This window comes from Hyperolius riggenbachi, chromosome 8 (assembly GCF_040937935.1).
Source record: "Hyperolius riggenbachi isolate aHypRig1 chromosome 8, aHypRig1.pri, whole genome shotgun sequence".
NCBI lineage: Eukaryota > Metazoa > Chordata > Amphibia > Anura > Hyperoliidae > Hyperolius > Hyperolius riggenbachi.
The window spans coordinates 136,038,572-136,053,743 of record NC_090653.1 but is presented as its reverse complement, the minus strand read 5'-3'; the positions used below and the strand labels follow the sequence as shown (position 1 = coordinate 136,053,743).

At 43.3% G+C, this 15,172-nt stretch overlaps 1 protein-coding gene across 5 annotated transcripts in view; it reads right to left on the bottom strand.

Moving 5' to 3' along the window:
• Positions 1-15,172, bottom strand: part of COL4A6 (collagen type IV alpha 6 chain) — a 422,653-nt gene that overhangs the window by 167,731 nt on the left and 239,750 nt on the right. For all 5 annotated transcript variants that reach the window (XM_068251142.1, XM_068251140.1, XM_068251144.1 and 2 more), the window contains one exon: positions 1,925-2,059. In XM_068251142.1, the coding sequence (XP_068107243.1) occupies positions 1,925-2,059 (135 nt within the window). The remainder of the gene's footprint in view (positions 1-1,924; positions 2,060-15,172) is intronic.

Genomic DNA, 15,172 nt, shown 5'->3' with positions numbered 1-15,172 from the left:
TTTCAGCTTTTTAAAAAGCTGAAATAAAAGAAGATTTTAGACGGTGCGGATCCTGAGAACTTATTCGCATCACTTCAAGTGGCGGCGTGCGTCCTGCAAGACTAGTGGAAAATGGCCCTTAGAATCACTTGGTAAGATATAACAGATGGATTTGACACCTTCATTTGTTCCTCTTGGCAATGAAAAAAATATATGTTTTACTGTAGCTCCTCCTGTAGGTAAACTAGGCATCATAGCAGTGGCATAACTACAAATAATGGTACCTCCTGCTAAACTTTGATGGGACCCCTCCAACATTCACACCCCTTCCCCTGTAGTGACCTCCACAGCATAAGGGCCAATATTCCAAGTATGACTATTATAATTCCCTTACCCATAACAAATGTGGCCACAGCACTTAATCTGGAGGGGGGACCTCTATATCAGAGGGAGGGTAAGTAATTGGGGCCTCATACAGGTCTATGCCCCCTGCAGATGCAGGAGCTGCTCCCCCTATTGTTATGCCCCTGGATCCTAATCAAAGTGTTAATTGATATTATTTGCAATATAAATAGATTGTATACTGTAACGATTGGTGTCAGCACGCAGAGAGAATCTGATTATAGGTGATCTGCAGTCTCATCAAGAATACAGATATATACCTGATTATTGATGATCTGCAGAATCACCGATAATACAGATACATGGCTAACCTCTGGACACCTGAAGCGTGTAAGTGTTTGGTGTAACAGTAGTAATTGGACCACCGGGGTAGCAGGTGGTCCAATGAGTAGAGACAGACTCTACTGCAGTCAAGGACTCCAGGAGAAGGAGACCCTGACTGATTTAGCAGCAGTGCCCCCTCTGAGGAGCAGGGGGCCCCTGCAGGAAGGCTGAGCACCCAAGGGGTGGGTGACAGCCAGAAAGGTCGGGCAGGCCGGGTCGGCAATACACAGACAGATAAAGTACAAAGACAGGAAGCTGATTCGGTATCCAAGGCAAGCAGGGTTTGGCAACAGGTAATCAGAAATGCAAGGTACCGAATCAGAAGGCTGAGGAAAAGTCAGGAAAGCAATAAGTCATAACAGATATCAAACAATGCCTAGTCTGGGTGTGAGGTCCGTGGTCTCTACACCCTGGAACTAGTCTGATGTATAACAGAATGACAACACAAGTTCCCTAGTCTGGGTGTGAGGTCCGTGGTCTCTACACCCTGGAACTAGTCTGATGTATAACAGAATGATAACACAGATTCCCTAGTCTGGGTGTGAGGTCCGTGGTCTCTACACCCTGGAACTGGTCTAAGGAATAACACAGATGATACACAGTATTCCTAGTCTGGGGTGTGAGGTCCGTGGTCTCTACACCCTGGAACTGGTCTAAGGAATAACACAGATGATACACAGTATTCCTAGTCTGGGGTGTGAGGTCCGTGGTCTCTACACCCTGGAACTGGTCTAAGGAATAACACAGATGATACACAGTAAACTGGATAAGTGTGGATTCCCAGGTCCACCTGGTTCCACCACACTGAAGGATCTGACTAAGGTCTGAGTGCTAACAGATAGGTATTCGCAACGCCAGACAACCAGCAACTGAACAGCAAGAGATATACATAGTAAAGCGCTCCACAGCGCCGCCCAGCTCCCATCAACCAATCACCTGCTGAGCTGGGATCAGCTGACTGCCTCGATCAGCTGACCCTTCTCCTATTGGCATAAAGAGCCTGTCTTGCGGCGCGCGCGCGCGTAGCTCTCCATCTGTGTGCACTACTAGGTCCAGGCAAACCAGAAGCATGTTGCTGCGGGGAAACCGCCGCTCTGTGCGCGGATTCCGCCACCTCACTGTCAGAACGTGCGGCGGTTTCTACGCAATCCGTCACATATACTTTGTCAAATAACCAACTTAATGTGTGTATTTATTTATTTAATGTGTAAAGTCTGACCTGGTCTCCTTTGGGTCCAGACGGTCCTGGTGATCCTTGAGATCCTCTTTCACCTTTTGGTCCAGCAACTCCACTCGGTCCTGAGAATCCTGGTGGCCCCATTTGACCTTGTGGTCCAAGCTGACCTGGGCGCCCCTGTTGAAAGAAACACATGATCATAAAGATGTAATGGGACTTTACATTGAAATAAAACATTATTAGACTAAGTCATCAGAAAATAACATTCTTATCAACAGTCAAAGGGATAAAGCATAAACGACATATTATTGTACACATGTAGACATGCTTGTAAGCTTCACAATCTTCAATGACAGGTTTGTGTTCTCTGAGGAATATTTGCATACGTAACAAATAAGGCCCTAGATTATGGGCCTCCTACAAATCCCAGTGAATAACTTGACTAGTTATAATATTTTTATCATCATTTTTTATGTCTCTTAGGAGAGAAATTATAATGAACACATGATCTGTTTATTATATTTTATTTTAACTGCATCTGTATTCCTATCAAGCTTTAGTAGTCTTAAAAAAAAATCTTAACATAGATTTATCCCAGGACTTATTCTACATACGGCTCAGAAAGGATGCACAGCTAGTGCATAGTTAGGTCTTAAAAACAGATGTGATACTAACTCATTGCTGTAAAGCAACATACTTGTAGCCAGATCGCCAATGGCCAGCTGGAGTAGACAGTGCAGTATCCACTCTGATGGTCTGTTAAGGTCCATTGGAGTATGCAATTCCACCATGGGCCGTGCACATCTAGCTGCACAAACGCAGTTATAGCCTTAACAAACTGCACATGGGCAAAACGCTTCCAGCTACAAGAGAATGAGCACATGGCCAGGACCGCACATTCCCAGCTATGTACTGAAGACCTGAAATGTTCTGATGTGAAGCCCTGCTCTTAAAACTTTTAAGGCACCCGATAGCAGGGCATCCTCTATATCAGGCACGATTATTGACCTGAGGAAGCGGCTTTGCCGTGAAACGCGTTGTCTAAGTGCATTGATAAAACGGTATATCTTGACCTACAAACTGTTTTTAATCTAGAATGAGACACCCCTAAGCAGTGGCGTAGCTAAGGAGCTGTGGGCCCCGGTGCAAGTTTTACATGGGGCCCCCCCAAGCACTCTATACATAACAATTGATACGGCGCACCAAAACCTGCTAAGGACAACCCCAGTGTCAGAGGTGCAAGAAGGGGATGGGGAACAGTTTGTTAAGGATTACTACTATTCAAAGCATCTATAGAAGTGGTTATTACCAGCACAGGACCAACAGAGAGCTAATACTGTGATAGAGGGTGGACCCTTCAGGGCCCCTCTGGCCCAAGGGCCCCGATGCGGTCGCTACCTCTGCACCCCCTATTGCTACGCCCCTGCCCCTAAGGTAGGACACTGAATTTATTATTGGCTACTACCTCATAGAGACATATATGCACTGTTCCATACTACAGGCGCCTCCAGTTCGTTTTAGTACCTACCTGGCGGACTCAAAGCACTCGAGCTGCAGTCACCAGGATGTGCTCAGCAGGCAGTAGCAGTGTTAGTGGGTCTAGCCCAAGGGTTCCTTGCTAAGAGGTGCTGGCTTACTGAACAGGAAGTGACACTAACCATTAAAATATCCAGCCACTGAGGAATAGGGAAGAAACAAGAATTGGGGAAATACATAAGCTTTTCATCAAGTGTTATGTTCAGAACTATATTCAGAACTATGTTATGTTCAGGACTATATTCAGAAAGGAGCAAAGCTTGTCCAGAGGCTGAAAGTGGGATGTCCGAGATTAGATTGTAGTTTCAAAAGGTGTGTTTTACAGGTGTGCTTGAAGGTTAAAGGTTTGGAGAGAGATTTTTTTTTTTTTAATTATGCTACCAATACAGAGGAAGGTATATCATTACTAGATAAAAGGACTATGTCCATAGCGTTTAGCCAATTTTGAAGATAAAAAAATCTGATACCCTCAAAATCCCCAACAGATCCCAAACAAGTTGTACGTTTTTTATCTGCTCTACCTAGGTGAAGAGTTATCTCTCCCACCTAAACCGCGTGTACAATCTACAATAAACTTGGCTCAAAAAGACACCATTTGATCCAGCATGCCTGATAGCGAATAGCAAAACCCAAGCTTCCACTGATCGCATTGTTCTCACCACTCCCTCTGCCCACAGGAAGCTGCTTCATTGTGCTTGCTTGTTGTCCCTCCTCCATAGCAACAGACTTTTTGCTACCCAACAGGCTAGCAACGCGTTTGTATAGAACTTGGACACAATCTGTCCCCTGAGCGGTCAAGTCCATATCCCTTCGCAAGAGTGTACCTAGCTTTAGGATGGAGCCTTTTGCTCATCTATAGACGTTGATATTCTTATACTGCAAGTATATTCTTTTAACAGCAGATGGCGCTCAAGGATTGATTTACTAAACGTTTATTATAGACTTTGGTCTATAATATGAATGCTCATTTCTTGCTACAGCATTCACACTACTTGTAGAAACCTGTCAAGACAAACTTTATTTGTTCATTTCCTAGAAAATTTTCTGTACCTGGAAAGCTACATTTACAAAAGCACAAGTCATGAAGGCATTTCTGCAAACTGAACATCTGGTTTTGTATATTGTACTCTGTGAATACTTACAACATACTGGCCAGACTACGGAGCTTTCTTTAGTTAAGCAGGGTTGACATTTGCTTAAAGCGGTTTAAAACCCTGACATAATATTCAATGAAAACATGTTTACCTACTTTTTATATGCCATACGGTTATCATATTTGCTTTTGTGCATAAGTATTATTATTCATTTAGAAGTTCTAGGTTTCCAAAAGTACAGTTTTTTTGCTTTGTGAGCTGACTTTGCATTTTATTAATAACTGGTTTTATTCATTGCTGTTTTGCAGGGAGACAAGCTTTCAGTGTCTCTCTGTCTCCAGCAGCTTCTCTGCAGTCAGAGAATGTGTCACATTCCTCACTTGATACATTTAAGTAAACACAATGTAACATTATCTCAAGTTTGGATGCGGCAGCATTTCACTGCACTGAACTTTCAAGCTCTGCGTGTAACCCTTCGAATGCTCGTCTAGTTAAAAAAAAAAAAATGCTGGTTACATATAATATTCTGTAAATAATGTTTTAGTGCAAAGATGAAATGCAGGGTTATATTCCACTTTAATTTTGCACCAGTCTACTTGGTCAAATGCAAACCGATGCACACTCAATGTTCATCAATGGGCAGTGCACATTATGTGTAATTTGTTTTTGTTTGTGTTGTATGCACACAAAACCTGAAGCTTTTGTTTTGCACAACGCAAGAATTCTATTTTTTTACCTTGCTGCTGTGCACAATCACAAAAGTATTTTTGCATACAAATGAGCAAGTTCATAAAAACTTGTGCAAAATACATGAGAGACTGTGTTGCATGCAAGTGTTACTAAAGCCTTATACACATCAAGGGGTTGTTGTTGCCCCGCAGAGATCAGGACACGATCCCTTAGGTGATTGTGCATAGCTGACCCTGTACGGATGAATCACTAGCCTCCAGGCTTGTGACGCGTCTTGCAAAGCGTTGCCAGATCTTTAGCAGATGTTGGGCAGCCACTGTACACACTGGATTAACTCAAGATTCTCGGGCGAGGCGGTGCTTATCAGCCGACACAGGCGAGTTCAATCCAGTGTGCATGCGTAGCTTAAGGGTCAAACTGGTATATCAATCCAGCATGGTTCATTATTAAATTCTATGTAAGGTACTCATATCCAATAGTTTCACCGATACATTCTACCTGTGCAGACTTAAGCAACCCATTGGTCTTCCTAGCTTGCTGCCAAGTGCCTCAGTGCTAAAAGGGATCTTCTAGTGTTCCTTCCTAACTAACTTATTGAGCGTTCCAAGTACACTAGAATTAACCATACATTTTACAATTTGGGGTAGATAAGAACAATCACTATATCCTTCTGGAAATGATCATTATCTAGTTTACCACCTTGCACCAACAGATATTTACCAGCTTCCGGGTGCTTCATTGGCACCTGACCCTGTGATCCCTGTGACCCAATCTCACAGGTGCTGGTACTGGCTGTGGCTGAGTCGCTCCTTGCTTGGCCATTTGCTGCAGATTGGTATGCATTATTCCTGTATCATCATAGAGGTAAGCCCCCTCTTTATTTTCAATACTATATTTTTATACTAGCATTTGAAGATAATCAATGCATACAATTTAGCACAATGCAACCAATTTTGATTAGGTAACATTTGTTTATACTAATTTGTGTATTAAAAAAAAGGAACATTTGAGGAGGAAAGAGGGACACTGATTTTTTACAAAGAGAGGGACGACTGAACTATGTGAAATTTTTATTGCTGGCCTAGTCCTAAAAATGCTGCTTGCCTTGTGGAGCAGTGATCCTCTGATATTGAGACAATAAGGCAGGAAATAATATCAAAATCAGGTGTTCCTGCATCTCACTACTAACAAGCTGAAATAAGCCCCATGCTTATTTTAGGTGTATGACAAAAAAAAAAAAAACTAATGAAGCCAAAAAGATCAGCTCAACAGCCAATTAACTTTTTTCTTTCTTTTAAAAAATAATTTGAAAAATGGCAGCTTCTCCAATCTTTTATAGTTCCACTTTCACAAGAATTTAGAAAAAGCCAAATAGTTTAATTTGCCCAATGTGTGGCAAACAAATCCCCAAAGTTTAGGCCACCAAGTTTTCTCAAAGGTTAAGAGATGAGAAAGGGAGAACAATGCCCCCTGGGGAATGGGGATGTCTGAGAGAATGACAGGACTTCATTCATTGTACATTGGGCAATGATGCAGCGAATTGCATCAATATAGCAAGAGGTTGTTTTTTGTACTGTGCGGAAAATCTAGCACCCTTAAACTACAGATCAGCATCCATCAAACCTTCTTTAGTCAAGCTATAATATAATGTGCCTCACCCCAACTTGACTATTGATAGCCTCTGAATCCAAGACACTCCGAATTGTTAATTACATGGCTGTAGGTGAATCATACACTGTTTTACTGTATAAACTACTGTATGTCATAATTATTATTGTTTTCCTTGGCTATTGTCAAGGTCATAGAATATTGGACTCACAGCTGCATTCTTATTTTACTACCTGAGGGTTCACTAAGGGTAATTTTGACAGTAACAAGTACTGATGAGATAGTGAGGCTGCCTAGTGTGCAGCCTTACTACCAGATAGGTGTACGGTTATCTACTTCCATGGAGCTGTTTTTGTAACAACCAAAAGCCTTTAGGAAAAAGGTATGCAAGAGCTAGCTGCAATAATCGTATAACCAGGTAGAGTGATAATAGGTCTCCAAGGTTCCCTTATCACAGACACTCCTGTAGCCTATAGGGTAAGGGAGAACCAGGAGCCAAATGGTGCAGTATTAGATAATTTAAATTGTGACAGAATTGTGAGTAAAAATACTCACAAAGTTAGGTTGCAAACCCTTGCAACCACCACCATATGTGCCACGGGGAAATAACCACCCCAGTCGGTTTTCCAGGTCCTCCGGGAACTGGACAGTCGCTTTCCTCAAGACTTTTCCTTGAGACTCTATATGAGTAGAAATTAGCTAATTATAATAAGTAAAAATAATAACGTTTAGAGGTGTCTTGAGAGGTAAGACATCTCCGAACTTTATTATCATTTTATTTTCTACTCATACAAAGTGTATCCACTATATCTAGGTGCCTCCAAAAACCCCATTGTATCCACATAACCAGGTAGTTAGTTACTTTTATTTGACCACCCCTTATCTTGAGTGTAGTTTAACTTATTTACCTTGTTCATATTTAAAATTAAATTTGTCAAGATTTGAGTGGAAAACTACTAACATCTGTGCAAGTGACATTTTTACAAAGTGATGCAGAATATAATTCCAAATGACTCAAATACATGTAAGAGCAATATGTTCTGCTTAGAACAATGTGATAATGTTGCCAGACTTCTGGAAAATACATGTGTACTTTGCTTGTATAAAGATCTGGCATCTGTTTTGCTTTATATGCATACAACTCACTTCTTCCTGTGAAATAACCATCCTTCTTAAAACGCAAATCCAGCAAAAACAAACAAAACATTCATTTGGAATGGCATTAGAACCTCTTTTTTCCGATCACGTGACTGGGGTCCAGGAGACCGTGTCAGTGATACAGCGCCCCCCAGTGGTGGAAGAGAATCTTCCACCACTCCTTTGGAACACAATTCATCTCAGCATAGGGCTTCTAACCCATTGGTAGTTTTAAAACGAAATTATATTTACCTGATCCCAATCGCATGTCTTATCATGTGACTGGAGCAGAGAAGACATGCCGGGAGTACGCCAATGCCACGATGGAGCAAGAAGAAGCCAATCCAGCTGTCTGGACAGGTAACTATGAAAGTTCCCTGCTGCCCACTCTGCTTACCCTGCCAAGCCTGCCAGGCTGGGAGCAGGAACAATTTGACCCTGCAACCAAATAAAGTTTTACTTTATTTGGCTGCTAAAGGGTTAAAGGATCACGCTAGGACTAAAGTTTACTGTCACAAGGATTTTGGTTTGTGTGAAGATATGGTCAGAAATAGTTTTCGCATTTGAGGTTTAGCTGACTGTGTAGCGTATAATAAGATTAAAGCTCAACTAAATTCAACATTTAACATGTGTATTATGCAATCAGTGCAATCTGAGCTGCTGTTGTAGCATCTGTAATGCAAGTAGCATTACCTAGGTAATGGGGTTGAGTTGATCATCAATAATAATAATGTTTACATTTGTCTTGGCTTTACTCCTGTTGAGCTCAGAGCGCTTCAGAGCTGCAGCTACTAAGGGCGCACTGAGTAGGACACCCTAGAGCGCTAGGGAGTCTTGCCCAAGAACGCTTTGCTGAATAGGTAACTGGTCTCCTGTGTCAAAGGTAGTGTCTTTAACCAGTACACTATCACGCTGCTCAATTACATAATGTGCGCTACATAACTGGAGTAAGTAACAGTAAAATTGCCATGTGCTGCTTGTTCATGGCAATTGTATTGCTATTTAGTGAACATGGCCCCAAAATAGGAAAAACAATGAAGGCCAGACAACATGTTGCAGAAGATAGTAGAAAAGGGTGGTGACAAGGAACAAGGGTGGTGCATGGAAATAGTTACACAATTAGCCAGGTAGAGATTGAGAAATGGTTATTAGGGAAAACGTACCTCCACAGCTGACATTATGAACAATGAATACACTGAATGAATATCCAGTGATAAATGTATTAAAGGGAAATCTAGAAATCATGGTTTTATTTGGGTGGTTGGTGTATGTATAACAAGGTGCAACAAATGCTGTTTATAAAGGGGGGGGGGGGGAGTAATATTAATAAATCAAGAGTGTAACACGAGTCTCCTTTAAATGTTATACCTTATCTCACCTACAGCAGATAACATGTAGCTAGCATTGCCTGTCCCTAGTAATACGGATGCAGAAGCATTGTCAGGGAGGCTTCCCTTCTGCCTACAGGCCCAAATCTTTATGGAACGTCATGTTGCAAAATGTTTATATCATCAAACAGCAGACCTTGATATTTTTTTAAGCCATATATTTATTTCTTACTTTTTTCAATTATGTGTATGGTTTCCAGCAACAGAAAGCATAGTTACAAGAAGCACTATTTTGATGACACCTTACTGGCCTGGTCACTTTAAATTCTACTTTTTCCAGGGCCCTTTCATCCTTTCATCCGTAGTTTGGCTTCCACCATCAAACTCTATAAATACAGCAATCACAGACCGTATAAGGCTGCAGTGTTCTGCGAGAGGGCAGAGGTTGGCAAATGCTTATTAACATTCTCTGGGAAGTAGTGCAACAGCGAAAATGGAAACTTAGCAATAAAAAGGACCATTAAGACATCTGATATTTACAATTATGAAAATAATTCAAATAAATCATAAAAAGTGTTAGGTGAAAGAAACACTTCATGAGGGAATTGGTGCTGTAAAATCCAACCTTACTGATAACAATTAGCAAGGGGAAAAGATGTGTTGGTAAAGTGCATAACAAATTCTGTGTTCACACATACTCTACATCAGAGCAGGATCATCCACGAAGTAACCTAGGCAGGTGCTTTGGGCCTAGTAGGTGTCAAGGGGCCCACCTGCCACCTTCTTTGGCCACTTCAGCTTACCAAAAGATACACAACAGGCCCCAAATCTACTACCTTGCCTAGGGCCCTATTGCATCTTAATCTGCGTCTGCTGTACATCCTAGGTTCTTAAAGCAGAACTGTAGATACAGTTTAAACACACTGTTTCACTTATCTGGGGCTTCTGCAGGGCTGCGCTGGCCTTGACTTACAAGTCGAGGAACGGAGCGGTGGCAGGAGAACGGAGGCTTGTGGAAGACGGGCGTGGGTCGGAATGGCTGCTGGGGGCTTGCAGGTAAGTGAAAGGTAAGTGAAACAGTGTGTTTAAACTGTATCTACAGTTCCGCTTTAACACGTGTACTGCAGTGGGTACTTAAGCAGGGGATCAGGGGGTACTTGAACTTATAATTGTCAATCTATTATATTAAGTTTTGGGTTAAAAAAGACCTAAAGTGAAGTATACATTATAGTTAATTTAATCTTAGTTGTACCCTAACCTAAGACCGGTAATTGAACGGGAAAATAACTCACCCGTTCCCCAGGAAATGGACATTATTCTGTTTCAAAATGTTTATTGAAGCTTTTAGTTTCAAGCAATAACAAGAGATCGCAGTATCACCACGCAACACAACAGTGGAGAAACATGAACTTGAGGTGCATACAAACAAAAAAGAAGACAACCTTGTTAAAACTGGCATTAAGCATCATCTCTAAAATAAATTACAAGAAACAGCGGGGTGTCCTTCACAGTCCATGATTTTTAACAATAAAGAGGGGAGATGGACATTATTCTAAAACCCCTCCCCTCATTGGCAAAACCTCTGTGGCAGTTTCTGCATGAAGCCTTGCCAAAGAAGTCTGGAGCTCTAAGGTCACCCCACCTGTGTTACCATGGCCTGACCTCAGCTTGGTGGCCACCTATCAAATGTTAGAGCAGATCTCTAAAAATTCAAAAAAAAATCAATATTTTTGACCACCCACACCCTATATTACAACATTAGTATGCGTCACAATGTATGCATACTATACTCCACTATAGGCAATTAATTGTGCTATTAATTGCTGCCCCTGAGGTCTAAGTCCCAGCCTTGACCTTGATTTTCTTTTAGAGGAAGAATTCCAGTGCTGAGTTCTTGCAAAGGCTGCATTGGAGCTAGGTCATAACTATGCCACTACACACCACTGCCCCCAGCCTTTCCAAGAGTTAAATTTTTTACTTTGACTACGGCATGACCAAGATAAATGACACTCTTTACCCAAATGTTACCATAGCAGTGGCTGCTAATACTGGATGGGTCCCCTGGTGCTAGTAGATACTGCTTACCACCACCAGAGCTAAATCCAGCAACAAAAAAGGGCCCATTTCCAATAGATTTGACAGTCCATGTATAATCAATAATCCATTTCTGTTAAATGCGATTTTTCATGCATGAAAGAACTAACAGCAGGTCGCTAGTGGTTACCTTAATACTATTTAAAGCATATGTACAGAAGAAGTGATCATCACCAGCACAGGACCAATAAAGAGCTAATACTGCCATTGAGTGAGGGCCCCTAGTGGGCCCCTCTGGTCTAACGGCCCTTATGAAGTTGCAACCTCTGCATTCCCTATTGCTACGCCATTGACTGTCTGAGCAATTAATGTGTCACTAACATAATACAGTGGGTGCGAAAGTTTGGGCAACCTTGTTAATCGTCATGATTTTCCTGTATAAAACGTTGGTTGTAACGATAAAAAATGTCAGTTAAATATATCATATTGGAGACACACACAGTGAAATTTGAGAAGTGAAATTAAGTTTATTGGATTTACAGAAAGTGCACAATATTTAAATAAAATGTAATTATTAATTAAATAAAATTAGGCAGGTGCATACATTTGGGCACTGTTGTCATTTTATTGACTCCAAAACCTTTAGGACTAATTATTGGAACTCAAATTGGCTTGGTAAGCTCAGTGAACCCTGACCTACATACACAAGTGAATCCAATTATGAGAAAGAGTATTTAAGGGGGTTAATTGTAAGTCTCCCTCCTCTTTTACTTTTCTCTGAAGAATAGCAACATGGGGGTCTCAACACAACTTTCAAATGACCTGAAGACAAGCATTGTTCCCCATCATGGTTTAGGGGAAGGATACAGAAAGCTGTCTCAGAGATTTCAGCAGTCTGTTTCCACAGGCAGGAACATATTGAGGAAATGGAAGACCACAGGCTCAGTTCAAGTTAAGGCTTGAAGTGGCAGACCAAGAAAAATCTTGGATAAAAAGAAGCGACAAATGGTGAGAACAGTCAGTCAACCCACAGACCAGCACCAAAGACCTACAACATCATCTTGCTGCAGATGGAGCCACTGTGCATTGATTCAACCATTCGGCGCACTTTACACAAGGAGATGCTGTATGGAAGAGTGATACAGAGGAAGTCTTTTCTCCGCCCACAACACAAACAGAGCTGCTTGAGGTATGCTAAAGCACATTTGGACAAGCCAGCTTCATTTTGGAATAAGGTGCTGTGGACTGATGAATCTAACATTGAGTTATTTGGGCATAACAAGGGGCATTATGCATGGAGGAAAAACACAGCATTCCAAGAAAAACACCTGCTACCTACAGTATAATACCATCATGCTGTGGGGCTGTGTGGCCATTGCAGGGACTGAGAATCTTGTCAAAGTTGAAGGATGCATGGATTCCACTCAGTATCATCAGATTCTGGAGACCAATGTCCAGGAATCAGTGACAAAGCTGAAGCTGCGCCGGGGCTGGATCTTTCAACAAGACAACGGCCTTAAACACTGCTCAAAATCTACTAAGGCATTCATGCAGAGGAACAAGTACAGCATTCTGGAATGGCCATCTCAGTCCCCAGACCTGAATATAAATGAAAAATCTGTGGTGTGAGTTAAAGAGAGCTGTCTACGCTCGGAAGTCATCAAACCTGAATGAACTAGAGATGTTTTGTAAAGAGGAATGGTCCAAAATACCTTCAACCAGAATCCAGACTCTCATTGGAACATACAGGAAGCGTTTAGAGGCTGTAATTTCTGTAAAAGGAGGTTCTACTAAATATTGATTTCATTTCTTTTTTGTGCTGCCCAAATGTATGCACCTGCCTAATTGTGTTTAACCACTTCACGACCGCCCCCAGCCGATGGGCGGCGGCAAAGTCCGGGCCCAAACGACCGCAATACGCCCATCGGCGGGGGCGGCTGCGGGAGTGGTTATGCGGCGATCGCGTCATTCGTGACACGATCAGCCGCCGGGGACTGGCTCCGCCCACCGCTCGTAGTAACCCGCCGGCCGTTCGGAAGCGCCGGCGGGTTACTAGCACCCGGATCGCCGCACTTACATTGTATAATAGGCTTTGTAATGTATACAAAGCCTATTATACTGGCTGCCTCCTGCCCTGGTGGTCCCAGTGTCCGAGGGACCACCAGGGCAGGCTGCAGCCACCCTAGTCTGCACCCAAGCACACTGATTTCCCCCCCCCCTGCCCCCTGATCGCCCACAGCACCCCTCAGACCCCCCCCTGCCCACCCCCCAGACCACTGTTTGCACCCAGTCACCCCCCTAATCACCCATCAATCACTCCCTGTCACTATCTGTCAACGCTATTTTTTTTTTATCCCCCCCCCTGCCCACTGCCCCCTCCTGATCACCCCCCCACCCCTCAGATTCTCCCCAGACCCCCCCCCAGACCCCTCCCCCCGTGTACTGTATGCATCTATCCCCCCTGATCACCTGTCAATCACCTGTCAATCACCCGTCAATCACCCGTCAATCACCAGTCAATCACCCCCTGTCTCTGCTACCCATCAATCAGCCCCTAACCTGCCCCTTGCGGGCAATCTGATCACCCACCCACACCAATAGATCGCCCGCAGATCCGACATCAGATCACCTCCCAAATCCATTGTTTACATCTATTCTCTCCTCTAAACACCCACTAATTACCCATCAATCACCTATCAATCACCCCCTATCACCACCTGTCACTGTTACCCATCAGATTAGACCCTAATCTACCCCTTGCGGGCACCCAATCACCCGCCCACACGCTCAGATTGCCCTCAGACCCCCTTTTATCAATTCACCAGTGCAATATTTACATCTGTTATTCCCTGTAATAACCCACTGATCACCTGTCAATCACCTATCAATCACCCCCTGTCACTGCCACCCATCAATCACCCCCTGTCACTGCCACCCATCAATCAGCCCCTAACCTGCCCCTTGCGGGCAATCTGATCACCCACCCACACCAATAGATCGCCCGCAGATCCGACATCAGATCACCTCCCAAATCCATTGTTTACATCTATTCTCTCCTCTAAACACCCACTAATTACCCATCAATCACCTATCAATCACCACCTGTCACTGTTACCCATCAGATTAGACCCTAATCTACCCCTTGCGGGCACCCAATCACCCGCCCACACGCTCAGATTGCCCTCAGACCCCCCTTTATCAATTCGCCAGTGCAATATTTACATCTGTTATTCCCTGTAATAACCCACTGATCTCCTGTCAATCACCTATCAATCACCCCCTGTCACTGCCACCCATCAATCACCCCCTGTCACTGCCACCCATCAATCAGCCCCTAACCTGCCCCTTGCGGGCAATCTGATCACCCACCCACACCAATAGATCGCCCGCAGATCCGACATCAGATCACCTCCCAAATCCATTGTTTACATCTATTCTCTCCTCTAAACACCCACTAATTACCCATCAATCACCTATCAATTACCCCCTATCACCACCTGTCACTGTTACCCATCAGATTAGACCCTAATCTACCCCTTGCGGGCACCCAATCACCCGCCCACACGCTCAGATTGCCCTCAGACCCCCCTTTATCAATTCGCCAGTGCAATATTTACATCTGTTATTCCCTGTAATAACCCACTGATCACCTGTCAATCACCTATCAATCACCCCCTGTCACTGCCACCCATCAATCACCCCCTGTCACTGCCACCCATCAATCAGCCCCTAACCTGCCCCTTGCGGGCAATCTGATCACCCACCCACACCAATAGATCGCCCGCAGATCCGACATCAGATCACCTCCCAAGTGCAGTGTTTACATCTCTTCTCTCCTCTAAACACCCACTAATTACCCATCA